Below are 27,920 nucleotides of genomic sequence, written 5' to 3'. Positions count from 1 at the left end.
TCAGGTATGCAATGCTTAGTTTATTGTATAATGTTGTTGTTTTTCTGTTAAGGAAATTAAAATATAACAAAAGACAACAAAAAAGGAAAGAAAAGGGAAATTTAAATCAGCCGTTACAATGTTCATGGGAGAAAAAACTTAACAATTTTTATTTACAAAAACAAAACAAATTCGGTATTTGATATCGTGTGGGGCGTAGCTATGTCAATTCTGATGATCGCACAAGCTACGGAGCCAAGGGCCTATTCCCTCATTGACCAGCAAACTATCACTTCACTTGTGCGGCTGATGTTAGGCGCTTGTGGAAGTCCGTTTCGCTAGCTACTCCCCAACCATGGTGAAACAAGTTTTAACGGGCAACGAAGGGACATGGGTTATGTGTTACATGCCATAGACCGTCAACCCTCGTGTTGGTTCACCAACAAAGTCAATAACGTGTGATATCTGGAACATATCGTTATTAAAAAATGTTATATTACATTTCAAAATGTGAATTGGCATCTACATTATTACATCGTATGTAACGTAGTTTTTATTTAACAAGTCGGGGTATGATTTCGGTTATGCCCAGTTAGTATTAAAAATGCAATATATCAATCAATCCACTATTCAATCAAACGATCGATCGATCAATCAATCAATCAATCAATCAATCAATCAGCTCATCAATTCTTTTTGTTAAATTCAGTTTCCGGTTTCACTTAACAAATTCGAGTGAACAAATATAATAATCAGTTCCCGACAGGTCAAAATAAAAATCAGGTTTATACCCCGACAAGTCACAATTATATGCCGTAAAATTCACAGTTAAACCAGGACCGGTCACAATAAGATGTCGTAAAATTAATGTCTACACAATGTCATTGAAGCACTATTTATAGTTCAACATAGATCACGCCATTTCAACATAGAAACGAGCGTTACCAACATTAGCACGGGTCACCAAACTTGAGTAATTTTAGTTTCACTCTCTGTAAAATATTTATGAACATTTCAGGTTCACAGTCCGCAGAACACGTCTCCAACTTGGCTGTAAGTCGTTTCTTGAACTTCCGATACTGTGCTAAAATATAGAATAAACACGTTATTTGGGGGAAAAGTTCCAATGTTCAGTGTGTGCATACCACGTGATAAATTGCGTCATAATTGCTACGTCGGAAGGCAATATTTTTTTCGAATGAAGACTTTAACAAAGATAATTTCTTCACCCTTTTCAATGAAACATAGCGCAGTCTAAGCCGATTACGGAGCCCCGCCTTCGATCTTTCACCAAAGTTTGATTGAGAGTAAAGTTTCTTAAAACACTTCGACAAACCTTTTTACATGACGTAATTCATCACGTGGTATACACACACTGATGTTAGGCCCGATATCGGGTAGTAGAAAGAACTACATAAGATCAATTTACGATTTAAACATTTATATTCAATTCACAACATTTTAACATTGATCTAATTAATGACATTAATGATTTTTTAACATCAATCTCGCAAAATGTTATGGGTTCTATCCCTACCAGTGGTACCTTGTCATGACCTCTCAAAAATGACACAGTACTGGCTTCTGCCCGGAAACGGACTTGAGGGTGATCTTATAAGCTATTAGCTTTCGTCACAATGAAGATGATTTTTTTTAATATAAACCAAATATATGTATAGTAACATTTGATACGTAAAAGACACTGATAACTTACAAGCACTTGTGGTACCGACGACATTCGTGTTGTTGATTGTCCGCCGGAATTGTTGTGCCGACAACTTTTCCGGTACGTTGAACGTCACGAGGCTTCGGTCGTTACCTAGCAACAGGAAAGCAAATAGGTTAATAATCTTGATAAGTCACGATACTTCGATCGTTACCTAGCAACAGAAGAAAAAAAGATTTTTAAGTAACCTTGTGTTCAAGGAGTTGTCACTTTATGAGCTCTCTTCATTTGGAATACAGTAAAACTGCGATCGTTCGAGCAGGCAGTCGTTTGAGAACTAGCGATTGGTCGAGGTCGAGGCATAGCTTACAAGTGTCGCTTTATGAGCTCTCTTCATATGAAATACAGTAAAACTGCGATCGTTCGAGAACGAGCTCTCTTTATATGGAATATTATAGATGTGGTTGCCGTTCTTAAAAGAACTCAGCTACAATATGGTGAGAATGGTCCAGTGGTATAGGTGTACACTTCCCACCCAAGAGGATTTGGGTTTGATCCCAACCAGGGGGTACTTTTCCATACACAATACTGGTTTCTGTCCAGAATGTATGACTCGAATGTAAATTAAATTAGGTTATACACATATATCAAGAAGTAAATATAGTTAACTCGAAAAATGCACCGGCTATTTTAATACATGTATTGTAAAATTGTTTTGATGCAATGAGAATCACTGAGCCATTTCGAAAGAAAGATAACGTTTCAACAATTTAAATCGGAATTCTAAAACTGATTTTTTGACAATAGTAGACATCGTGTTGTTGTGGCCTTTGTTTACCTTAATAAAATAAACTAAGTTGAGTTAAAATGAAGGTCTCTTTTATGGCCTAATCTAACCGTATACTTACTCTTTTTCACAGTCCACCTAAAGACATGGACCGTGTCAGCGGCAATTTCGTCAAAGGCGATCATCAAGTCAGTCTCCGAGATGGACTTGTACACAAGGTGAGTAGGCTTCCGCCGCCGGTTGAAGCACAGGGTCGCCAGATCCACGCCGGTAGTGATCGCCGTCACTTCCGCCGGCGGCCGCGCCTTCTTGTCCTTCCTGTCTTTCCGTCTCCGCCGACGCTTGCATTTTTTACTTTCTGTAAAAGAAAAATGATTTACTTGTTAAGATGTCTTTTAAAGCATATACAATGTACAAGTTCAAATCTATGTATGGGTTTGTTTCCAAAAGTGAACGCCAGTAATGATATCCATTTTGAAATAGGAGCCATGCGAAAAAGAGCGTGTCGCGGTTCGAACCCACAATCTCTTGATAAGAAGCGGACAGCTTTACCACTGGATCATTAATTCTTAGCGCGTATTTTATAAAAGAGATATTAAAGACATTACAAAATAGAAATATCCATTTTAAACACGTATAACTTTGATGTAGTAAAGGACTGTCGAATCAATGTCAAAAACATAAAAATGTTTTCGCCCCACCCTTTTAAACCAATTATGTCTTGTTTCATGTGTTCTAATTTGAGAATTGTCAAACGATTGGGCGTTTCATCAGGGGTATTGTGTTCTGCATATGCAAGACAAAAAAGATAAAAAGAGCATTTGATGGAGTCTGGCCTTTAAAACACTTACTAAAGGTTATGATAAAAATATAAGAAAAAAGATCGTATTTCCATGAGCATGTTTATAATTGTTTTTTTTCTGTTGTGAACAAAACGTCTGAAACTTTGGGGATGTTTTCACTATACTCTGATGTTGGGGAAATCTCAAGTATTTATTTCATTTGATTTTTCATTTTTCAAATGAATGACAATGTCCGATTGCGGTTAATTAGAACACAATTAGAACGACCCCTGTCCGCTTTATGCACGATCATGTTCAAATTATCTTCAACTCATGGCTGTTTAATGAAGGTGTGACGCGAAACATTATAACCCTGAGCGTAGTATTAATCTCATATTAATTAACCATCATTGTGAATAATTTAAGCAAGATTAGTTGTAAAGTCATCTTGAATCAATTCCTCATTTCTACCAACCTTTGTTGTCTTTACATCGCTTGCGTCTCTTTTTATCTTTTCGTTTATCTTTCTTTCCTTTCTTTCGATCCTTTTTCTTCTTTCGCTTCTTTTTATCTTTGGGTTTTTCTTCAGTGGCGTCACTTCCTGACGTCTGCGTATTATCGGGACAGGAACGACAACATTCACCACTAGGCTTTTGTGGGTTCCGACAGGGTAGTTCGTAGTCGGGAATGCAGTCTTTGTGACACTTAATTTCCCCGTTCTGAAAGACAACATAAATTCAGTTGAAATATAAAACTCAAAGAATAATTAAAAATATAATCTAACTGAAGAATGTGTATTGCGGATATTGCCAAATAATAATAAAAGCGTATTTGCAATTAAAATTGGTGCTGTTGAAGTGTTTTCAACATTCCAATGTAATTTATAATTATTACTACTAGGGGGTCGCTGTACTCTTCTGAAATGGCATTTCTTCTAATAATCATCAAAGGGGGGCAACTTCTTCGACAAACACACCAATATAAATCAGAGTTATTGGTTCTTAATTACTTCAAGACGGTCTAAAATCCGTTAATATTAAACACTAGGAGGCGTCGAATTGTGTTTTTTTTCTGACAATAATATAAACAGACAATAGACAATGTTTGGTGGCCTTTAGTGCAAACCAAACCCTTGACGCTACATAGTCGGGACAAGATAATAACATAAAATCCTCTGAAGTTGGATCTGGCTCCTTCGGTCTTAAACAATTCACGCCCAGACATTTTCATTTCACTCGCAAATGATTCGATTCTGGCGCAGTAATACAGGAAAGTTGCTAAATCGAAGAGAACTGATTGACTGTAATCATCAGATTGTAATTTCTTCATCCCATGTTTGTTTTGGCATTGCAGTTGAGAACAAAGTTTTAAATCAATCCTGAAGAAACAAAGCTTAAGACAACTATTTGACCCAACTTCAAAAGTGTTGGAAATAAAACAAATTAATTGCTTCGTTGAAGCCAAGAAATGGAAATAAACAGAATTTTAGTTCCGAATTTCTTTATTTCAGTAAATCCTCCTGATTTTGTCTGGCTAGCATTTAATTATATGTGCTTGAAACGCCAAAGAGTAAAACAGAAAAGTGATATCATTTTAATTTGTTATTAATTTCTACTGTCGTAAAAGCCATTATTTTAGGTAATATATATTCCGACATATACCTGCATTTTATTACTACAGTAGTTATATCGACAAATAACAGAATGTACCTTTACAATGTTAAGTGTTCTTCCTAATTCTATGAAAAACTGGTAAACACTAGAACTTGTAAAGAGTTTCAAACGCGGCACCAAGTTTCCAAGCTTACGAGGATCGATTTTTTTTTAATTTGAAAATCGTTACACCCTAAAATATTTGATCACAGTATTCAACTTTTTCCTATGTTCAAGTACTTTAAAGGCTTATACCGTTTTTCGTTTACGATTTAAGAGGGTCGTTTGTACGCTTTTGGAAGTTTAAAGGCCTTCTTTAAGTCTTCTGTAAGCCCCCCTCCCCCACCCCATCCCACACATACACACCAAATACGGGGTAAAAGTCGCAGCCCTTTTTCTTTGAACACAACCCGAATTAGCAATAAGTCATACCACAAATTCGCCGGAAATTGGGCACTCCGCAGAGACACTGCGGTTGATTCATAGCTGGGACTTACATGCCAGACATTTCTTAAACAATAATAGGCCGATTGGTCGGAACTGTGTTCAAGTTAACAACATGATTCACAGCATCATTATTAACTTGTAATCGTGAACTACTTGGTGATGTGCTTACATATTTAAATAAAACAAGTGCAGCTGAAACAGTTGTCTTAAATATTGTTTGAATTATAAGTTTTTAGTGACTAAAAACTTATAATTATAATTTATAACAGATCACAAGTGTATCCATGCAACTTTCAAAGCAGTAGCGATTAGAATGATGACAACGATGAGGGGACAATATTGCACACTTTAACAAAATTCTAGACAATCGGCCCTATGGCTTTCTGTTTCACAGTGATTTGGTGGGAATGAGCTGAATTTTCAAGTCAGAAAATCTCGAATTGTCTAAATACTTAGACAATTCGAGAGTTTCTGACTTTGTAAAAGTGCAGTAATTCATAGATATTTATGCTAGATAGTTGGTAGGAGTGACCCCTTTGATGAATATGAAGATTTTTTTATATATATTTTAGGTTATTTTAGTTTAAATGTCACTAAATTTTGTAAAGGTCAAAATTCAGCTCATTCCCACCAAATCACTGTGTTCTGTTTAGTCAGAAACGTCTCATCTTTTCTTTATTTGTAGTTTAGACTAGGAACTATGTGACTGGTAGGCAGTACTCACCGAACACGTGCAAGTGACGCACGTGATCTCACCGATGGAGACGATGCTCGGGTGCCAAGTGCTGCCGTTCTTCTTTACCAACTGGTTGTCAAGGCAATCTGAAGAGTATCCAAGGTGAAATCATTAGAATTAAAGATGATTTATAAGCATATATGATCATTTAGATTTTGCCGAGATATGTTAATAGTATTTTTCAACCAACTGGGATGGTATTCAATATTGGTCTTATTTGGATCTAAGACCGATGTAGCTAATCGGATTTCTTCTTATTTATCATTGACCAATATAGTGAATGAAGGCAATGATGTATTACCATAAGATTAACTTAAGTTGAATTTTGAATACCACCCAGGTGGCTGGATTTATAATAAATATAAATGTCTATTACATGTAGATTATCGAGTCGAAAAGAAGCAGACATAGAATTTGTCATCATCTGCCTATAAAATTTCAGTAATCTTGGACAGTATCTAACAGGGTTAGAACTTATATAAAGACCCTTTTTTAACTTTTCTTTTAGAGTAAAAAAAATATTGGCAGTTATAACCAATATTTTTAAGTATATATGTTAATAGAAGAGATATACTCATCAAATATTTTTAACTAAAAGGACACTTATCTCACTTTAATACACAGCAATGCACCAGTTTTATTCCCAACTACTTGACGGTAGATGGATCGGTTCGAGTGCATTTTTCATTTATGCCTTCTCACGAAACATTTTATTTATTCTTGAAACTAATCTACTCATTATTTAATGCTAATGCACGCTTATGACGTTAATATGTGAAAGTTAATGTACCCGATACCCGACTAATTGACATTATACATAACGAAGAGCGAGTTTGGTATAATTACAATCACGAGTGTAATAAATGTTTTGTACCATATTGTCAAACCTACCCGCTCGCTGCTTATGACACGATACTTATGGAGAAAACATTCTCTGTTATTGTACACTCATTCAGAATGTCCTTTTGGGGGCCGAAATTCGGAACAATTCCCCTCCTAAAAAAGTTATCTCTGGTAAAAACAATATCCTTTACATTTAGCAAATGTAGCAAATCAGTGCTATTCATGAATTAGTCGATAGGTTTGTTAAATAAAAGGTTTAACAACAAGTTGACATTATATGAGTTATTTCCCCCTTTTTGCAAAAAGACGTCATTTTTCCCCTATCAGGGGCCTCGCCACATTTCCCTTAAAAGTGGAAAGAAAACTACCGTGTAACATATTATCTTGTATTCCAAACTCGCATTTAGTAAGCATATTTTCTTCAGAAAATAACCGGCTATAAATGTTTCTGGTTTCCATCTGACATCACCTCCACACGCACACACCATCACCACCATAAGTTGCACAGATTATAATCATTAAACCGTATTAAAGACACAGGCATATGTAACATATTGAAATAAAACGGTTAGTAAAATACACTAAGATGCACCTATCAATGGTTTGCCCCACGGGGGAGGGGCACACCCCGGGAACTTAGATAAAATGTTACTGTCAAAATCCCACCCCTGGAGCAGGAAATTCTATCCAGGAAGCGGAGGAGTTTAAGACATCATAAATCCTTTTAAAGCATAAAAAACGGTCAAGTCGATTTCCCGGATTGCGGTCTCACCAGGCTTCAATCGGAACACCTCGGCCATTATCCAACAGATTGAGAAATAGTCTATCGTGGCGGCGCCCATATTGAAAACGTGTTGTATGTGTTTTCAACCGTCGAGGGAAATATTTAATGTTTTAGTGGGGAGAAGTAATGAAATTATACCGGTCCTGAATGAATCTAATTCAAGTTTCTACAAAGCGTTATTAAGGCACGAATCAAAATCATTCATTTTAGAGCATTGTTAACGTTATCCAATCGGTCTACTTAGCGTAATGATAATTGAGTTAATCGCCGGTGGCCTTATCACATTTTCATACATCTTAAGCCTATTTAAGAGGTATGTCCCGAAGCTTGTCGGAGATGGCCGAGTTGATACGATTGACCAGCATTCGGAACTCCTCGGCCATTTTTTTTAAAAACAACCTCGGATGTATGCCGGTACATCTGTTGAAGTAGTCCGTATTTTTTTTAATAAAAGCATTAATTAAATATAGTGTTTAAGAGTTGTATTCATTGCTCTCGGTTTAAATTGATTGCCAGTGAAGTGTATTATTGCAAACATAATTACGATTCCCATGAGTGAAGTCATAAATTTTAACTACTAAATAAGATTACTACGCGATCTATTTGCAGCGGACTTAAACGTACCACTTTTTAAGTATGTAAACCGTCTATATACATCCGAGGTTGTTTTTTAAAAAATGGCCGAGGAGCTCCGAATGGATTGACCAGGTCTGTCAAAACCGAGCTTATCGGGAATAATCCGCTACCTCAAGTTCCCTACACGCCTGCCGCATGCCTCCAGCTTGGGCAAAACATAGATAGGTGCAAATTGCTAGCTTTCATATATAGTTTTGCGTTAAGGATTGTACATGGGTGGTTTAATTTTTTACCAGATTCCGAGTTTTCCACTTCCGTAATGTCTGAAGGAGTGGAATGAAAATAGTGTACTTTCTATGATTCCAGCCACATAATACAGTCCTTGACATTATTCCAGCTCAAAATCGGAACACCTCGGCCATTTTCCATCGAAAACAACCTCGGATGTATGCCGGTAGATCAGCAGTTGTTCGTAAGTTAATAATATTTATCTTTATTTATTGTAGTTTTTTAAAGTGTATTCTGTAATACAAAGCTCAAATTGATTCGCAGTGAAGTGTTTTATTACACTTATAATTAAGATTCCTAAAAATAAAGTCCTTAGGTTTAACTGCTAAATTGGAATAACTACATAATCTACTTCCAGCGAGCTAAAATGTAAATCGTCAATCCGAGGTTTTGTGTGTGTTTTTTTTATAGCAAATGGCCGAGCTGTTCCGATTGGACGAGCTCCGTATTCTAACTGTTACTAAGTAAAACGTCTGTGATACATGGACTGTAATAAATGAACTTTCCGAAGAATTCCGAGTAGTTACGAATGTTAACGATAAATAGATAGATACATTTTCGATCTATGTCGTAAAGTAGTTCGGTTGTTAACGTCACCTTACGGAATCCACCGAATAATGTCGTACATTTAACCTATGTTACATATATCATGTGTATGGCATTTTAGACTCATTCTAAAATTATTATTCTAGCTATTAGACCTCTGTTCTAGAATATATCAACGGGTCAGTCTTGGACCGGAATAAGTTACCTGCGCATCTGGGACAACAGTCATCTTCCGGAAACAAGATGGCAGAACATCCGGTTGGAATTTTCGGACATGTTTTCAAGTAGCAAAGCGGATCGCCGTTCTGAAACAGGGAATGCAATAAGATGTAAAGACATTTAACAGTTCGAAATACGTCTTCGGCTACCCCGGATTTCCCCCTTTAAGTTACATTATAACCGTGAGAAAATTGATTGTTTTCATACATAATTATTAATAAGGTAGGGGAGAACACTCTTCTTCCAATAAAATAGTATATTACAATGTAATACCCTTCAACTTAGAGAATAATCTATGACGTCATACAAGGGTTTGGTTACTAAATATAGAGTCGAACACACAGCGTAATTTCATTGGCTTACATTCCTAAGCGGTCCTCATTCTGCATTCATTCGGTCTTATTAAATACTCAATCGTCATGGTCACGCGGAGCCAGAGCGTTATAGCGTACAGGGGTTGTTCGATGGTGGTTATAATAAGTATCTGTCTGGTAAATTAGTTTATGACGGCTAGGAAGAAAATACATTTGTGGACGTACCTGGCATATACACATGACGCACTGGTCCTCGGTATTCCGGCGAATCCCCGTATCATTAGAAGCGTAGCGTTCGCCATGCTGATATATCCTTCCGCTCGTCGTCTGGCAAGGCGACCTCTCTAGCGAACTACTTTTTTCCTTGTCACTACTCACTGTAGGAGGAAGGTTGGGAATATCTAGATAAAATAGTGCGTTAATGTTCACGCAAAATGTAAATAAAGCATAGCCATTAATTATGTTTAGTAAAACTAAGATTTTAAGTTTAGTTTCTGGACATTTGTTATTAAGATATTTATACATGTATTAGATTTTGAAAAAAAGAGCAATGGCTGAATGACAATGCTTTCATTTCCGCAGATAAATAGTACAATCGAACCCCGTTGGCCTGACCTCTAAGGTGCCGGCGAAAAACCTCGAGCCTTGGGGACTTCGAGCCAAGCGTGAATTTAACAATCAGTATCAGGAAATCGGTCCTTTAGATCCAGTTTGAGCCAACGATGAAATCGAGCCAAGCGAGTTCGAGTCAACGGGGTTCGACTGTATTTCATCGTTTTATTCTGCTGTTTTAATTCCTTCTTAGACATGACGAAATAAGTGAAGAATATATTTTTGCTTTATAAACAGGCGCAAAACATAGCAATATATAATCACCTTCACAATAAGGACAACAACTATGTGGGTCCTTTGTAGGGTTATCACAGTCAAGCTTCGGACATTTCTCCGCGGTATTCACACAAGTTACTTCAGGGCTATCCTGTCATACAAAATGGGCAAGTTTATCAAACAAGAGATGTTTAGACTTGCTTGATTATATAAGCAGTATTTTAGCTATATTGGTTTGTTTACTTTTGCCTTTTTGGCGAGAAACTACTTTTAATAAAATAGTTAGAATAAATTATGTAAAATCTTATTGAGAAGTCATTAGGATTTTACATAATATATTCTAATTTACTTCGATTATACTGTGTGTTCATCAGGCAATATGTTCTAACACATTTAGATTATGTCATATATTCAGCAGGAACCAAAGTGTGACGTCACGTCTTTTAAAATTTAAAACTTAATGATTAAGCAAATGACTTTTACAGTGGAGCAGAAGACTTACGTTGTTGCCAAGGCGACACGTGCAGTTGACACACGTTCCGAAAATTTCGGGATGCCACGTGCTGCCGACCTCGTGCACCGCGCCTTCAAACTGACAGCCACACTCTGAAACAAAAAGTACACGTGAGGTGTTTATTTTTAAACAATTACTGAATCAATTTTTGGATTGAATGTACAATTACGACCATCTTTTTTTTGTTTGATATTTTTGTTGTTGACAATATAAACAGCGTTATTGTGATTAATTAAACACGGAAACAGCTATTCAAACACTGCTGGGCCTTCTCGGGGTTGGGGGTGGGGCCGAATGGGTTCACGACGCTACTACATGTCTATTTTGGTGACCGTTTCTGATATGTTGTAATGCATTTGTTCGATAAGGGTGTCGACATGTCTGTGCTTAATTAATTTTTAACTTTTCCAAATTCCGTATAAGACCTACTAAATTAACTATATGGTTTCAGACTAGGCGTCAACAAATACAACATTTGATCATGCTACTGGGCAAGCGAAACCCCTCGGTCATCTCCGCCATACAACGGAGCCTCGGATGTATGCCGATGCTTTAGTAAAAAGTAGTTCGTAAAATTAATAATAATAATATGAATAATTAATGGTAGTGTTTGAACGTGACCAAACGACTAAGTTCAAATTGATTCCCACATAAGTTCATCATTGCATAAATCATTAAGATTCCTAAAGAAAAGTCCTTAGGCTTAACTGCTTAATTGAAATTACTACGCGTTGTTTTTGAAGTTAAAAGTACAAATTGTTGACGTTGTAAACAATCCATATACATTGTAGGTTGTTTTCAAAGGAAAAAGGCCGAGGAGTTCCGATTGGTAACTGAGATGCCATCAAATTGGAAATTATATGTTTTGGAACAAGAATACAGGCGAAAATGTATTTCTAATACCTTTTTATTTATATGATGGACACGATTGGTATTGTTTGCCTTTCTGTAATGTCCCCAGAAATGCAGTTACAAACGCCTTCGAAAAAGACGGTGTCGTATTACCATTATAATTCTCCTCTGCTAAGAACTATCTCGATTAAATTAATATGAATTGCATGCACTTGTAAAGCAGTTGAAAACGCCTTCGAAATATGTTTGTGTTTCATTTAATTATAATAAATATAATAATAGCCTCTCTATTGTCATACTCCTAATCTAAAACCATGACCACATATCATGATCACATTCATATGGTCATATATGGAATTCATGTTTCCGCTGCTGGTTTTAGACCCCGCGATTTATTGCTTGTTATTCGAGGAAATTTCCATGAAAATGTGCTGAAAATGGCCATTCGATTGTCGTATTGACTCAATTCCGAGATTTGTATCGCTAATGATAGAGGGAAGGTATCCTTTTATAGAAGGCGTCTTATTTGAAACGCATGCTTTCAATAGATAAGACAAGAATGTCTCATAATGAATCAATGGATCAAATTCATGAAATTAATCTTGATCATATAGAAATATGATCTCATCAAATATTCATGAAATTTCCACGACATTAAGGAAAGTTCTGGTGAATTTCTTTACGGTCTAGACGTGGTCGATTAGCTGGGTAAGTGTGTACGTGACTAACGCCCACCAGGGAAGGCTCCATTATTTGTATGTTAGAGGGATCTGAAGCTTTGGACATGCCCCCCCCCCCCCCCTCTCCCACAGACACTTTATACAAAGGGTTTTACTGTGACTAATTTAAGTAAAAAATAGTGCAATTGGTGTATTTTATGTATTTATTTCCACGGAAAAGGATTCCCATGGACATTTTTAGGGAGGTGTGGGAGAGAGAGTTGGGCGGGGGCGCCCACCTGCCCATTCGCTGGTGGCTACATCGAATTGGGCATCATGTCGCTTAACGTCTTCTTATTACTATGCACGTGCTTAATTGCCCGGCACTATCTTTACGCCCAGTCTGAATGTTATCTAAAACAAGCAAGACTGCCGTAAGAGGCTTCCAGGAAAGGGTAGTCATGGTTCTCGCGTAATTAAGCAGCCTATAAGTAGAATAAGTTTCCCGACTTGCTTAACAAATGAATGTAGTTTGCAAAAGCGGCTTATATTTTCAACATTATGTCGTCACCGATGGCAGAAGTATTTTTTATGTTTGACATAACAAGGCGCCCCTTTCTCCGGGATTCCTGTTGCCCACACTCTTGCGCAACATTGCGAGTTCCGTCACAATACAATGTAGTTGTAAAAATGTGAACCTAGAACCAATTTTGAAATAACCCTTTTATCAGGTTTAACGAAGGAAATCGTCATTTATGAGGAAAGGTGAATTTTCATCTTAAGATTATTCGTTCATACGGCCCAGTTGGCCTCTTCATTTCAGTTGACCCACAGTTTTCTGATTTCATCAAAACTCAATCGTCCATAAGAATATGTATTTAAACAGTTATGGAAGTTTTCAGGTTAGCGCACTGGTTAGGGCACTCGTTTCTCACCAATGCGCCCCGAGTTCGATCCACGGGCCGGGACACACACACAAACAAGGCCACACTCTTGCGCAACATTTTGCCAGCGAAAGCGACTTAGCATATGTTTTTATAACTGCCTTTACAATCGTTGGAAAATAAGTATTGGTTGAACCTGGGACCAATTTCAAAATAATCCTACACTCAGTTTGAACAAATGCAAATTGTCAACTTTGAGGGAAAGGTGAAATTTCATCGTAAGAGGCTTCGTTCATACGGCCCAGTTGTCATTTTTCCTCTTCAGGTGTGTGTGATTCCCACAGTTTTTCTGCATTCAATTAAAGAAATATATGTCAAAATGCACAGACGTTGAACAGATTATACTATTCAATGACTGCTCATTTAGTACTATTCCACTGGCAGTCGTACACACAGACAAGAAGATACCATTTATAAATATTGGCGGCGAAGAGTCAATGAAACCAGATAACCCGGTTTCTAATCGCTAACCTCGGTCAATGCGTTGAATAGCTGTTATGAAATTGGAAACCTGTATTTATTAAGAAATGGATATTATTAATATTCGCGACTTTTGCACTGTAACACGATATAGACAGACTTTCACTAGTAATTGAGCATGGCGTCAACTGGTTTTCTTAATTGATTGTCAACTAGTTTTGGAGTGCGACACAAGAAATATCTTATTGTTGTGGTCTCTGTATTGTATAATTATGAGGTATAAGCAAACATACCAAGTTGTAATAAAAAATCATTCAGTGTGGCCTAGGTGTTAAAATTTCAGTTTTCTGTCCGCAAAATTGGCACAAAACTATTTTATATAGGCGTGAATGTTAACCTTTGACTTTTTCGTCTATAGTTGTTTTTTGTTTGTGTTTTCATTGGAATTCTTCCGTACTTTACTATCCTTGCTAAATGCACTTTAAAGTGAAATGATTTTCCGCCACATATGATGCAATCATTAAAATACAGCTTGGTTAATAAAATTTATTACAAGAGCTATGTAATCAATTCGACATCGACATTAAATGATTTTGTTTTACATATTTCGTTGGCCCCGCTGTCAATGTAACTCATTACCTTTACTACTCATGTCAATGTTTGTTTTACAAGCTCGCTACACGCCAGCGAGTAGCCAAGGTGGTGTTAAGGCCACTCTGCCTACATCCGAATACAGACAGTCAGTACGGGGACACACGGGATTTATCGGTACCAGGTGTGAACGCCGGCAGACGGTCCACGGTTCACCGAGTCATTCGTTTACCGAAGGTGTTTGCGCACCAAACAGGCGCAGCCCTTAATCGGTTAACAAGACAGTGCTTGATAGCTAAATGACGTATGGCTGTAATTTATGGTCGCCAAAACTAGTTTGCTTGTAATTTGTTCCCATAATCGCTCGAACACAAGTTTATACGCCGACGCTCGGAGAATTTTGTCGGTAGATATGATAGGTTTGAACGTTGCAAACTAGGATCCTCGTCTGTTTCTGAACATTGGCTGGTGTCTAATTAAAATATTATTCTCTTTGAAGAGTTATTTAACTTCTCAGACATATGGCTATCCGCCTATAGGTGTAGCCATACTTAATGGGTTTAGAGCAAGTAAGTAATGACTTTATCTTTGATTACGCCGTAAGAATGCGACAAAATGGCAGACAGACGTACACTTTAAATAAAGGGATGGGATACATATCCGTAAATATGGGCAGGTTTTGTTATTGGAGACATGAATATAACGTCAAGTTATTACAACCAAAGTTTAAAACGACAATAAAATAGAGTTAAAACTTTAATTGAATAATGCATCCTGAAACAAAAATAGCTTTGGGGACAAAGGTCAAACCTACACAGCACTAGCGATACAGGGAGGGGGGGTGCCCACTCCCCCCTGCAATCGTCCAAGTTTTCTTTTTATATATCGGAGATAAAAAAGTAAAAAATACGATCAAAATGCACAATTTCTGACTTGAATTGTTGGGGGAGTCCTCACCCCCCCCCCCCCCACCGAAAACATGTTTAACCAAATAAATTTTGTTTATATGGGAGGGGCCTATGTTACGCCCCATCGAATGTCAATTTCTGGATCTGCCCTTGCCCAGTGTTATGATTTGGTTTTGAATATATTTCCCCCTAAGGCATGCGTATACAGGGTATAAACTACAGTGAGTAGTGATCTCCGTCTTAAAGGGACTCGCTGATGTATTGAGGCCAGATTATGTTTTCATGTTAATGCATCTGGAAAACCTTATTTTATTTTATTTTTCTGTTTGATACCGAAATTGCAGAACAAAAACGCTTTTTAAATATAGAAAAAAAACTGGTTTTAGGTGGAAGCGAACTCACTTACGGTAAAAAAATGACAACAAAACCTCTTACCCACGAGAAGCCTAGCTAAAAAAGGGAATAATTTAACATTGAAGCCCTTTGTTGAAAGGTGTTCCTCACGCTATTCAAATTCTTGGACTTCAAAGACAATAGTTCTGCCCATATCAACATTTGTTGAATTGTTCCAGCCATCAGTATCTTAGTTTTAACACTCCTAATGACTTGCCACACTATATTTTGTCATAAAAAGTGCATTTAACAAAACACGAGCGAGTCCCTTTTAAGAGTCCAAGGAAACGTGCCCCAGTCGGGCTCATAATTATAAACTCTTGGGTTTGAGACAAACACTTTACCACTGCTCTATACCCCATATGAGATCATACTTGCTTCATATTGCTGTGAGTACGTGTCTCATATGTGTATGTGTATGACCTCATATGTGTATGGCCTCATATGTGTATGTGTATGACCTCATTTGTGTATGTGTATTGCCTCATTTGTGTATGTGTATGGCCTCATATGTGTATGGCCTCATATGTGTGCTTATATGGCATCATATGTGAAAGGTTTCATATGTGTGCGTATATGGCATCATATGTGTATGGCCTCATATGTGTATGGCCTCATATGTGTGTGGCCTCATATGTGTATGGCCTCATATGTGTTCGTATATGGCATCATATGTGTATGGCCTTATATGTGTGTGGCCTCATATGTGTGTGGCCTCATATGTGTATGGCCTCATATGTGTTCGTATATTGCATCATATTTGTATGGCCTCATATGTATATGGCCTCATATGTGTATGACCTCATATCTGTGTGGCCTCATATGTGTATGGCCTCATATGTGTTCGTATATGGCATCATATGTGTATGGCCTCATATGTGTATGGCCTCATATGTGTTCGTGTATGGCCTCATATGTGTATGGCCTCATATGTGTTCGTATATGGCATCATATGTGTATGGCCTCATATGTGTATGGCCTCATATGTGTTCGTATATGGTATCATATGTGTATGGCCTCATATGTGTATGGCCTCATATGTGTTCGTGTATGGCCTCATATGTGTATGGCCTCTTAATTATGTGTTCGTGTATGGCCTCATATGTGTTCGTGTATGGCCTCATATGTGTATGGCCTCATAATTATGTGTTCGTGTATGGCCTCATATGTGTTCGTGTATGGCCTCATATGTGTGAGGCCTTATATGTGTATGCTTCGAGGACTTCTTCAATTGCCCTATACATGACCTTATATTTTAGGTTTGGATTTGTTCGTTAGGTGTTTGTTAAGCATCGGATTTTAAAATACTGTATGTGTGCACAAGAGTAAAACACTTAAAGCATCCCCGGTGAAGAACCTTAGCCATTGAAATGGAAGAGCAAAGACCGACAACGGCAAAAGAAACATTTCATTTAATCAAGTGGGTAACTATATACTGGAGTATTTGAAAGTCACTCTGTCACTTTTAAACAAATATATTCAGATTTAAACGGTGTGAAACGTTTTGATAAGATCGCTAGCGGAGTATTCTGCGGCGACAAGTAATATCAAAATCGCAAACGTGAAATATTAAACAGTCGAGTACTAGAGCCATATTAAGATGAAAGGAAAAGATAATTGCCGATAAAATATTAATTGTTTATAAATCTTGTCGGAGTATTTTGATATTATGATACAAGACGACAACGTGAATGATTTATTACGAAAACGACTCTCAACCTAGACGCTCGGTTTTTGCCATTATCAATGAAATCATAGTATCTTTATTTCACTTCAATGGGGCTTGTAAAATTGTTCAAACTACCGTATATTTTATTGAATAAAAACTTCAGATAAATAAATCAACTTTAAAATTTTGGTTGGCGACTTCGTTTAAGATTATGATTTATATAATTATATTTGTTTTCGCATACTTAACATCATATTCCTTTCACAAGTTTAAGTATAAAAGCGCAATTTGCAGCACAGGTAAGTACGGATGTTGAAATTAATAGGAATGTCAAATTTTGATAAAGAAGTTGTTGTGTGGCCCTAGGTAATTAAGCATATCAATATGGGACTGTCTCGCCGGGGCCCGGGCGTCGGGGATATGTGGCCAGGCCCTAGCATGTTCGATGCCAGACTATAGACCGAGACCGAGACGAGAAAACGGCCAAGCAAACAAAAACTAGACTAGGAAGAAATTAATAGGTAGGGCCAGACTTAAAATATTGTTTAAGTCCCCCCCCCCCCTTCAATGTCCCAGGTAGATTGATAGATAAGCAGGTTTTGAAGCGTTCTTCTTTTTGTATTTGTGGATGAGAATAGTTATAAGAGCGACAGTGGTACAACAGCAGCATCATATGATTCAATTGTGTTGTTGTTGTTGTTGGTGGTGGTGGTGGTGTTATTGTTGTTGCTGCTGCTGTTGTTGGTGGTGGTGTGCTGGTGGTGATGGTGGTGGTGGTGGTGGTGGTGATCATGATGACCATGACGATGACGTGGATCATGACAATGATGATGATGATGATGATGATGATGATGATGATGATGATGATGATGATGATGATGATGATGATGATGATGATGATGATGATGAATTCGGTGTCGATGGTGGTTAGCTTATTAAAGTAGTTATACCAGTTGTGTTGCTGTGCAAAAGACAGCTATAAAACGAAGATGGGGAGAGAGCAGTTCAAACCATAGGTGACAGTAACCGTCAGGGATGGTAACAACAGGTATAGAAGTCCTTTTGGTTCGGGTTAACCGACACTACCTACGATTTGGCGCCGACCCTTAAGTTTTAATAGTATGTTGTTAAAAAAAAAATAGTTAAATAAATAAATTAGAGTGTTTTAATATGTAGTTTAAAGCCTTTAAAGCTGTATTCAGAATATTCCTTAAACACCGTTCCTCAATAACTATAATGTTCTTACATAAAAATTCATAAACAAAAAACTTTAAAAAAAATCTGACTCGCCTACCTGGTTTTGAAGTTGATGTTGCCCTAACCGAACCATTTTCGGCCTAATTATATACACATTTGTTTCAGCATCACTGTCTAGGCTGACCGACACTACCACCTATGGTTCAAACATGGTGGTAATGACCTCTCTGATCGCGTCCATATTATTAACTTTAATTCTACCTTTTGGGGTGTAATTTGTCAAGTCGCCGCCTTAAATATTTTGAAAAAATAACAGATAGGCGACAGGGTAAAATCCGGTCTCGATGCTTTCGTACACACCATTCAAGCCCAAGTCGGTTCAATTAAAAACCAATAACAGGCGAATCTGATTTGTTTTTGTGATTTTATTCACAAGTTTGCTCATTAATGTAATGAAAAGATTACTACGCCTTAATCCAGTGCTTCTATTTACGAGCCCGCGACAGTTGGCGGCGCGGCAATTTCGTGCTCATTTTCCGCTCATCACGGGCTTATTTGCGCATTTTCTCCGCAGATTAGAAACCATTAACTCCTAAAGAAACAGGCCCGGGATTAGAGCGTTGACACTGTCGTGTCCAGCAATCTTGGAGCCGTACGGGAGCTTTTTGTTGATAGCGCTTAAGGTATTCCATACACAATTAGCCTCCATATTAATTAGTATAATTCACACTAGAGATAGAACGTGTATAATGCAATAAGAATCATAACAAAATCACAATAAGTGATTTTGTTCACTTATAATTGTGTATTTGGCTATTACATGCCAGGTAGCAATTTTTAATAAACACTTAAGAAAACGCCAAAATACATGTATAATGTTATTTTGGCCATCTTATGAATATATTCGTCATCAGCAACCAAATCCCTATTCACAACTTTTATAAGGGATCACCGGGATTCGTGCAAATGTCACGGTTGCAAGGTATATGACGGTTGGAAAACCTTAAAGGCGTTTAATGTTAATGATACACATAATGACATTGGCAACGTCTGCTCATATTCTGAATGTTTAAAAGATCTTTTAGCACTTATTTTTATAAGTACATTATGAATAGCACTTTCTTATGTAGACTCAACTTTTCCAAAATCACGTTCACGATGTTTCTCCTGGTGTTACCAATCTTTTGTCGCGTATCTCAAAGTATTTTTGTTCGAAATGCTCTTGTATATGAAGGGTGATGCATCAAGTTAGTAACGTTTTATCCCACCAATGGGGTGCGGCAGGGTGGGGTGCATTTCTGAGAGTTTAGACACCGGATGATGTTCCTATATATCTGTTAAATGGACTAGACTTGGTTTCACATCTCGAAATTTCCCGTACCTGCTTCACCTCCCAGTCCACCTACCTTGGAACGGTACTTTTTACTCAATCGTAACAACTCGGCCATCTCCGGCAAGCTTTGGGATAGACATATGTTGAATCATGGCCGAGGTGTACCTATTGCTATTATTATTTGCAACCTCTCCTCCTCCCCGAAGAGTATCCGAATTAGTTTTTGTATTTAAATCGACGGATTGAAACGAAAAAGGGTTCTTAGTGACATAAAATAAAGAAGCAGAACTGAACTCAAAATGTACCCAAGTAACTGGAGTACTCTTGTTTACATGTATGATGTAAACAGACGGACCCTTAAAGGGATTGTAAGTAGACAAGACCCGAAGGATGGTTTACTGTTTAATATTTAACTACTGCACAAATGCATCGCAAACATCCAACGAGTATCAAAGTGGCCAGGGCCTTATCATGCATACTGAATGGGGTAGGCGGAGATAAAACATCCTGGCTAGCACACTTCAGCAACTTGGATGGTGCAATCGCCACAACTCGGCCATCTCCGGCAACCTTCGAGATAAACAATTCTGTTGGATAATGACCGAGGTGCTCCGATTGTTGGATGGTGCGTACAGCTGGTCCTTAAGTAAAGTCGCAAAACAAAAACTAAAACCCTTCAAAATTTAAACTCCAGTGACATACACGATCTCTTGTACAAGCACTGGCGACTGTTTATCGCCATTATCAAAGACCCGTGGACTGAGCTAGCTTTGAACAATATCTTCCAATCTTTGACAATAATGCTAGGGTTTGACCTTTGTTGACAAATCTTTTAATTTACGTAAATAATGTATGGTTATGCTGGTTCTCAATGAGAGTAACTGATTGTCTTGAGTGGGTAATGTCCGCACACGGGAGATAAAGGCCTTTCTTAGACGTCTGGGGGTCTGAGGCGTCTATAATCAGGGGCATACACAGACATACGGGATTTGAGGGGGATGCTTTTATTAGATTTGCCATACACATCAGATAAAAGCTTTTTTCTCGTAGACGCCCGGGGGTCTGTAAGCAGGGACATAGAGGAAACTATCAGAGTTACCGGAGACCTTTTTTAAGTAATTTCTCTATATTCTGTATCTTCTCTATATTGAACACTGTGTGACTCACTGATCATATATCCGAGTGAATCGTGTCTATTATAGGTAATGTATCATACATATTGAATGTAAACGCTATTCTTTACCAAACTATTTGTAAATTATCAAATAAATATGCATTGAGACACGCAACATTAATGCGCATGTATTAAGACGATGTACAGTCGTATAAGTCATGCTAAACTGTATGTTTTGTGGCAGAGATTACGAACAGTCTCAAGTCTGAGTTCAGACTCAAGACTCATTATTCCAAATTCCAAATCTTCATTACATTGTAACCTTCTCTCTAGGAAAACATTGATGGTGAACTTTGCTGAACAATATTGATATATGTTTACTATTACTCGCAAATATTTTGTAAAATAAATTAAATAGATAGGATTGTTCGTGCCTTCATAAAAATGCTTTCCTTAATCTGTGTCTAGCCTCAGACTTGAGACTGTTTGTATTTATGGCTCCTGTTATTCTCCGCACTGCTCTGTTCTTATATAATATGCTCTGTTCTGTTCTGATATGTTATTCTCTGTTCTGTTCTGTTATGCTCTTTACTGTTCTGATATGTTATGCTCTGTTCTGGTCTAATATGTTTTAAATGCTCTGTTCTGATAAGTTATGCTCTGTTCTGTTCTGTTCTGCTCTGTTCCGTTATGCTCTGTTCTGTTCTGTTATGCTCTATTATGCTCTGTTCTGTTCTGTTATGCTCTGTTCTGTTCTGTTATGTAATGCTCTACTATGGCTTATATGTTATGCACTGCTATGTTCTGTTCTTATATGTTATACTCTGTTCTGTTCTGATATGCTATACTCTGCTCTGTTCTGTTATGTTATGCTCTGTTCTGATATATTATGCTCTGTTCTGTTTTGTTCTGTTATGCTCTGTTCTGTTCTGTTATGCTCTGTTCTGTTATGTTTAGCTCTGTTCTTTTCTGATATGTTATGCTCTGTTATGCTCTGTTCTGTTCTGTTCTGTTCTGCTCTGTTCCGTTATGTTTAGCTCTGTTCTTTTCTGATATGTTATGCTCTGTTCTGCTTTGTTCTGTTATGCTCTGTTCTGTTCTGTTCTGTTATGTTTAGCTCTGTTCTTTTTTGATATGTTATGCTCTGTTCTGTTTCGCTCTGTTCTCAATAGACGCACACATTTAGTGTCTTTTGTTTTTTCTATGATAAAATGTTGCGTTCAAGCAAAAAATCATATCAAATTTAGCCATACAACATAACTTTAGTATACCTCCATAATATAAGTTCATACGTAATTTTCGAGAATAAAAGTGTACTCAAGTTTAATAGAAAGCTTGTTGAACCATTTATCCTTTCACCATCCTTTCGTAGATTTGCGTCTCCCAGACCAGACACCAATGTTTAAACTAGATGTGTTTGTTTGTTTGTTTATTTGTTTTCTTATTGCAAATGTCCTAATCAAATATTCTAGAGCCACACTGACAGTCGTGAGCACAGACCCGTGTCCAAACGTGTTTCGGCAATAAAAATATGAAATACCCCCCCCCCCCCAAAAAAAAAAAAATGTATAAAATTTATGATTAAAAAAAATAAAGGATACAAATGCTTGGAAAATATGTTAAAATATAGCAAATTGGATGAAATAAATAAATACGGTTATTTTTATTTTTTTAAAAGGTGCAACTATTTCCTTGAACGCCAAGTAAACAGTACTTCATTCATTACCTATACATCAAACTTTGATCAAAGCGTTGCGTCTCAGGGAAATCAAGTATAAACTGCGTATTAACTGAGTGGGTGGATATCTTAACATATAAATTGCCCAAACTGTTGAACGAAATAGAAAGCACACAAAAAAACAAGACCAATTTAATGACAAGCGATTAATATATTTTTGCGTACTTTTCAATTCTAAGAATTGTAATACAGTCAAACTTTATTCATTATGGATTCAGTAATACGAACTTTCTTTTTTCTGTATGGATAAAACTATTAATTTTATGTTGACAATACGAATAATTATGTACTTGTAATATTATATGCAATAACATAATGGTTTTAGCTAAAGGGTTATTGTAGTGTGCTTGCACCCTGTTCTTTTTGGAATCACCCTTCTGCCCTCATGGAGATTTCGAATGTGCAGCCAACTCCTTCAAAGAATTAAATGCTTAAGATAATGCTTGAAGTATGATTATGAATTAAAACAAACTTTACATATTTTGTAGTTAAAACCCTAATTCAATTTCAAATAAGCACACTATCTAATATTTTCTATGAAATTCATAATGCTTTTATTATCCACTGCCCGATACAATGTACCCTTTTTGTCCCTCAACACCCTGTGCCTTTTCTGTAGCACCCTGTCCCTTTTAAAACTTATCTTAAACCCTATAACTTATTTCAATTCAAGCCACTTAATTTGAAATAGCTATTGGATAGTAAAACCTACAACTAAATGACACTTTCATACACAAGACAAGACAATATCTAACATCTCATGCAGTATCATTATCTTCACCGATTTGCCAATAAACAAAAACGCACTAATGAAACTAATAAAGGATGTTAGCAAATGTTTTAATTCATTTAAATAATACTGTGAAGATGAAAGGCGGGCTAGGTTTTAATTGTTGTAATTACCGCAGTGTCATCCCCGCCACACAGACAGGGAGGCAGGGCCTTTGGGGGCCAAGTAGACCAATAGTCGTGGGAACGATGCATGGGAGAAATTAAAGGGACACTGCCCTTATTTAAACGATATATATATGAAAAAAAGATATGAAGAAGTTTTATTTCGTTTAACAATATGTAGGAAAGTGTTTACAATTGTAACAATCCAAAAAAGAAGGGGGTTATTTGTAAACCAGTTTTTTAAAGAAAGATCGACTATTATTAAAATCGGACATAATTTAACAGTGCTAGTGCAAGTACACTTTTTATGGGGGAAAATCATTAGGACTGTTAAAACTGAATACTGACGGCTTGAACCCTTTAAAATGTTGATATTTGCTCAAATATTGTCTTTGAAGTCCACAATTTTGAAATGCGTTAGAAACGCGATTCACTAAAAAGGCTGTAGCGTGATTGGTCAATTGACACTATAACGTGATATTACCAATGTATTCAATAAAGGTTAAAATGTCCTTCGGCTTATGTACTAGTCCCTGTGGGCGAGTGGATATGGTATCAGTTTTCTAAAAAAAATATTGAATGTTCCAGCGTGGGTTCACTCACCACTTCAACCAGGGTTTTCGTTTAGCTCAATTGTTTAAAAAAAATCTGCAAAATCGGTATCAAAGAGTAAAATACTTACAAAATAAGTATTTTCAGATGCAGTAGCGGGAAAACTCATTTTAGTGCCAAAACAAGAGCGAGTTCCTTTAAATTGTAAACATTGATGTTTAATCATTGATATACAGTTCATGCACATAACATACGAAACCAAATGCGTTGCTTTGTGATTCTACATAACATGAGGGAGTGCCTTTAAGGACATGTTATCGTGTGTGTTTTTTAAACAGATGTATGTGGTATTTCTGCATTAAGCAATAATTGTATTTTAAACAAATTTGGAAACTGAAATGTCTTTATGAAATGTAACATGATATTTTAACATCTCTTCTCAAACTGAATTCGTTTTAGACCTCAAAGGTTCCTACATGATACTTTAGAAAATCTAATATTCCAAGCCTCGTTTGTGATGCTAGCACTGATTTTATTTATTTATTTTCTTCAAATTTTCAACCAGATACTCGACCTGATTTAAAGAAACTTTTCCTCGATGTTTTTGCTCTTGATATTAGGAAACTTTTCTTCAATTTTCGATCCACATAAAAGGTACATAAAGATGAACTACATTCATTCATGTTACATTGTACTTTTCAACTAACATTCGTTCCTGATAAAAGGTACATTTTATCAAATCTTCATTCCTGATACAAGGTACATTTTATCAAATCTTCGTTTCTGATACAAGGTACATTTTATCAAATCTTCGTTCCTAATGCAAAGTACATTTTATCAAATCTTCGTTCCTGATACAAGGTACATTTTTTCAAATCTTCGTTTCTGATACAAGGTACATTTTATCAAATCTTCGTTCCTGATACAAGGTACATTTTATCAAATCTTCGTTTCTGATACAAGGTACATTTTATCAAATCTTCGTTCCTGATACAAGGTACATTTTATCAAATCTTCGTTCCTGATACAAGGTACATTTTATCAAATCTTTGTTCCTAATGCAAAGTACATTTTATCAAATCTTCGTTCCTGATACAAGGTACATTTTTTCAAATCTTCGTTCCTGATACAAGGTACATTTTATCAAATCTTCGTTCCTGATATAAGGTACGTTTCATCGAACCTACGTTTCTGATACAAAGAACGAATCATCGACGATTAGTTCCTCAGACACAAGGTATATGGACATCAACGAATTGAAAATTATTATTCAAACAGACATCTGGGTAGGTAGGTGGGTGGGTAGGCAGTCAGTGCAGATGGGGCAGGTAGGTACGTAGGTAAGATTCTAATTCAGAGTTCGATACGCCAACCACTCGGCCACCGCCACAGAAAAAAAAGATACGCAACCACTCGGCCACCGCCCCAGAAAAAAAAGATATGCAACCACTCGGCCTCCGCCACAGAAAAAAAACTAAGTGTTACCATGCAAAAAGTTATGTGCGAACTCTTGAAGTTAAAATATTACAGAAAAGAACAACGTGTCTTCAGTTCATCGTGTGTGTTTTTTCGTTCAAAATGAAGAGAAATAAATTTCATTTCAATGATCTGTTCGAGTAGAACCGTGTCTTCGTTGATAAAACGAGTTTAGCAAGACACCAAACAGCATGAAAAAATACACCGCGTAGATAAACATGTATTTACTTTAATTGTTCATTTCGTAAATGCAAATAAACTGAAAAGTGAGTTTTGGCCAAAAGCTCGACTGGGGGTAATTTGTAAAGAAAAGATGGAGACACAATTCTCTTCGTTTGTGCGATTACGAGGTACTTTTCTTAAAATTCAAACTTTCTATAAGAATAGTTGCTAATCACAGACAATCTATTTTGGATAAGTCTATTTAACTTTTGGAGACATAGGGACGTTCTGTTGATACATTTTGCCAAATATTTGTAATTATCTCGTGCTATCCGGCGCCTGAAAATGATTGTTTAATTTCCCTTGGTGTCAAGTGATCATTCTTACTTTAATTAAGTCAAAAGAAAGCGCGACCTCCCTTTACTCTTTCGTCGGTTAACCCATGAATTAGTAATTGATGTTAAGTTAATTCCATTTGTCTGTAACTTAAGTATGCTGTCTGATCCTAGTTTGAAAAGGCCCAAGGTTTATGGTGTCAGTGATGAAACTTAATTGTGTCTAATTGAATATCTACTGGTGAGATATGCTGTGAACCCCGAAATCTTGTTATTTCGATAGACAGTTGAATCACTTTTGTCTTCAATTTCTTTTCTTCAATACCATTTTTGCAAAAAAAAGGACATTTCATTTCAGCTCCTCGCGAAAAAGGTTGCAGGGAAAAATGAGGTTTGATGTTGAAAATTTCAATAGCAAGCCTTTTCATAATAAATTATGAAATTTGTGGTCACATGTTTCACAAATTTTGTAATGCAACAAAGCTCATTTTTCACAAGTGTGAAATACGTGGTCATATTTTCACGAAGTTGGAAAATATGATTTGTGAAAAGTAACGCCCAAAAGAGCAGTATTGTTCCTTCTATACGTTTTCATTTCAATGTTAAGATGCATTAAATACGAGTTTATAATAAATTAACAATGTCGATTCATATAAACAGTAAAAATGCATGCGTATTATTAAATGTAAGTATTTAAGTGCACATAAGCCAAACTTACCGACTAATGTAGACATCACTAATGCTAGTCCAACGAAAATTATCACTGAACTTGGTCTGTCCATCATTTCACGACTTTTTGCGAATTAAAATCATTTCAACCATCCAAGTTCTCGTGCGTTTCCACAAAACACCTCATCGGTTAGGAAATCTGCCCTCTTCCTTGGAATGTTTTATATTGTGTTACCAAAATAATGCTCTTTCCACAATTATTGAAAGTGTGTTTCGTCAAAGACAACTATTTATGTCCAACACTTTTAGTATATTGGTTTCGCACAGTTAAAATAAAATTCTGCTTCGTTCCTTATATATCAGTGCCTGCTCCCTAATTATTATTTTATTTTCTAAATAAAGACAGTTATTTTATCCTGTTTAATTATATTTCATTTCTTAGACAACTATTTTAAGTTCATATCTTTACAAGCACCGCTCTTGTCAACTGATGCTCCCGGCTAACAACATTGAATACTGAATCACTCATGGCGAAAATTTCCGGTATTAAATACTCGATTTAGATTACTTTATTGACAAAAAATATAAATAAATAATCCGAATGGCTACGTCCTGTCTCATCGAAAAAGCATTAAGCTCAGCAGCAATATCTTCTGTCTCGTGTAAGTGATCATTTAGTGAATATGTGTTTTTCACAACTATCCAGCCCATGAATTATATTCGTTTAACATTAATTACTCGCTTAGACAAAACTGTCAATCAAGCGCAATTGGTCCAATTTGTCGTCTGCACGGTGTATTCAATTGGCGGTGACAGACGGTATTCGATTAAAAAATATCCGAACATGTAAACAAATAAATATTGACGCTAAAGTTTGGGAAATTGCACGAGAAAAGTGTTGCTTCTATAAATAAAGCTGATATTTAACAGGAAAGCGTATGGCACTACATAAATATCCATAAAAAAAGTTAGATTCGATTTTAGCCCGCTTTACAAATCAAGTGCACATTTTTTAGTTTGAGAACTCATCAAATTGTCAGAATCAAATGATTA

The 27,920-nt window shown here is 36.6% G+C and overlaps 1 protein-coding gene across 3 annotated transcripts; it reads right to left on the bottom strand.

The window, feature by feature from the left end:
• LOC128230376 (cysteine-rich motor neuron 1 protein-like) lies at positions 1 to 27,920 on the bottom strand. 3 transcript variants are annotated; one of them, XM_052942590.1, is made up of 11 exons: positions 26,917 to 27,920; positions 10,950 to 11,053; positions 10,496 to 10,598; positions 9,845 to 10,020; positions 9,292 to 9,391; positions 8,546 to 8,575; positions 6,038 to 6,135; positions 3,690 to 3,933; positions 2,554 to 2,790; positions 1,694 to 1,798; positions 1 to 1,063 (listed from the first exon to the last, which is right to left on the bottom strand). In XM_052942590.1, the coding sequence occupies exons 1-11, from the start codon at positions 26,981 to 26,983 to the stop codon at positions 930 to 932; spliced, it is 1,398 nt and encodes a 465-aa protein (XP_052798550.1). In that variant the 5' UTR covers positions 26,984 to 27,920; the 3' UTR covers positions 1 to 929. The 3 variants fall into 3 exon arrangements, with proteins under 3 accessions (XP_052798550.1, XP_052798551.1, XP_052798552.1); XM_052942591.1 differs by having other exon boundaries at positions 9,845 to 9,996; positions 26,917 to 27,919; XM_052942592.1 differs by lacking the exon at positions 8,546 to 8,575 and having other exon boundaries at positions 26,917 to 27,918.

Source organism: Mya arenaria, chromosome 4, assembly GCF_026914265.1.
Source record: "Mya arenaria isolate MELC-2E11 chromosome 4, ASM2691426v1".
Taxonomy (NCBI): domain Eukaryota; kingdom Metazoa; phylum Mollusca; class Bivalvia; order Myida; family Myidae; genus Mya; species Mya arenaria.
This window is presented reverse-complemented; position numbering and strand designations above follow the sequence as displayed.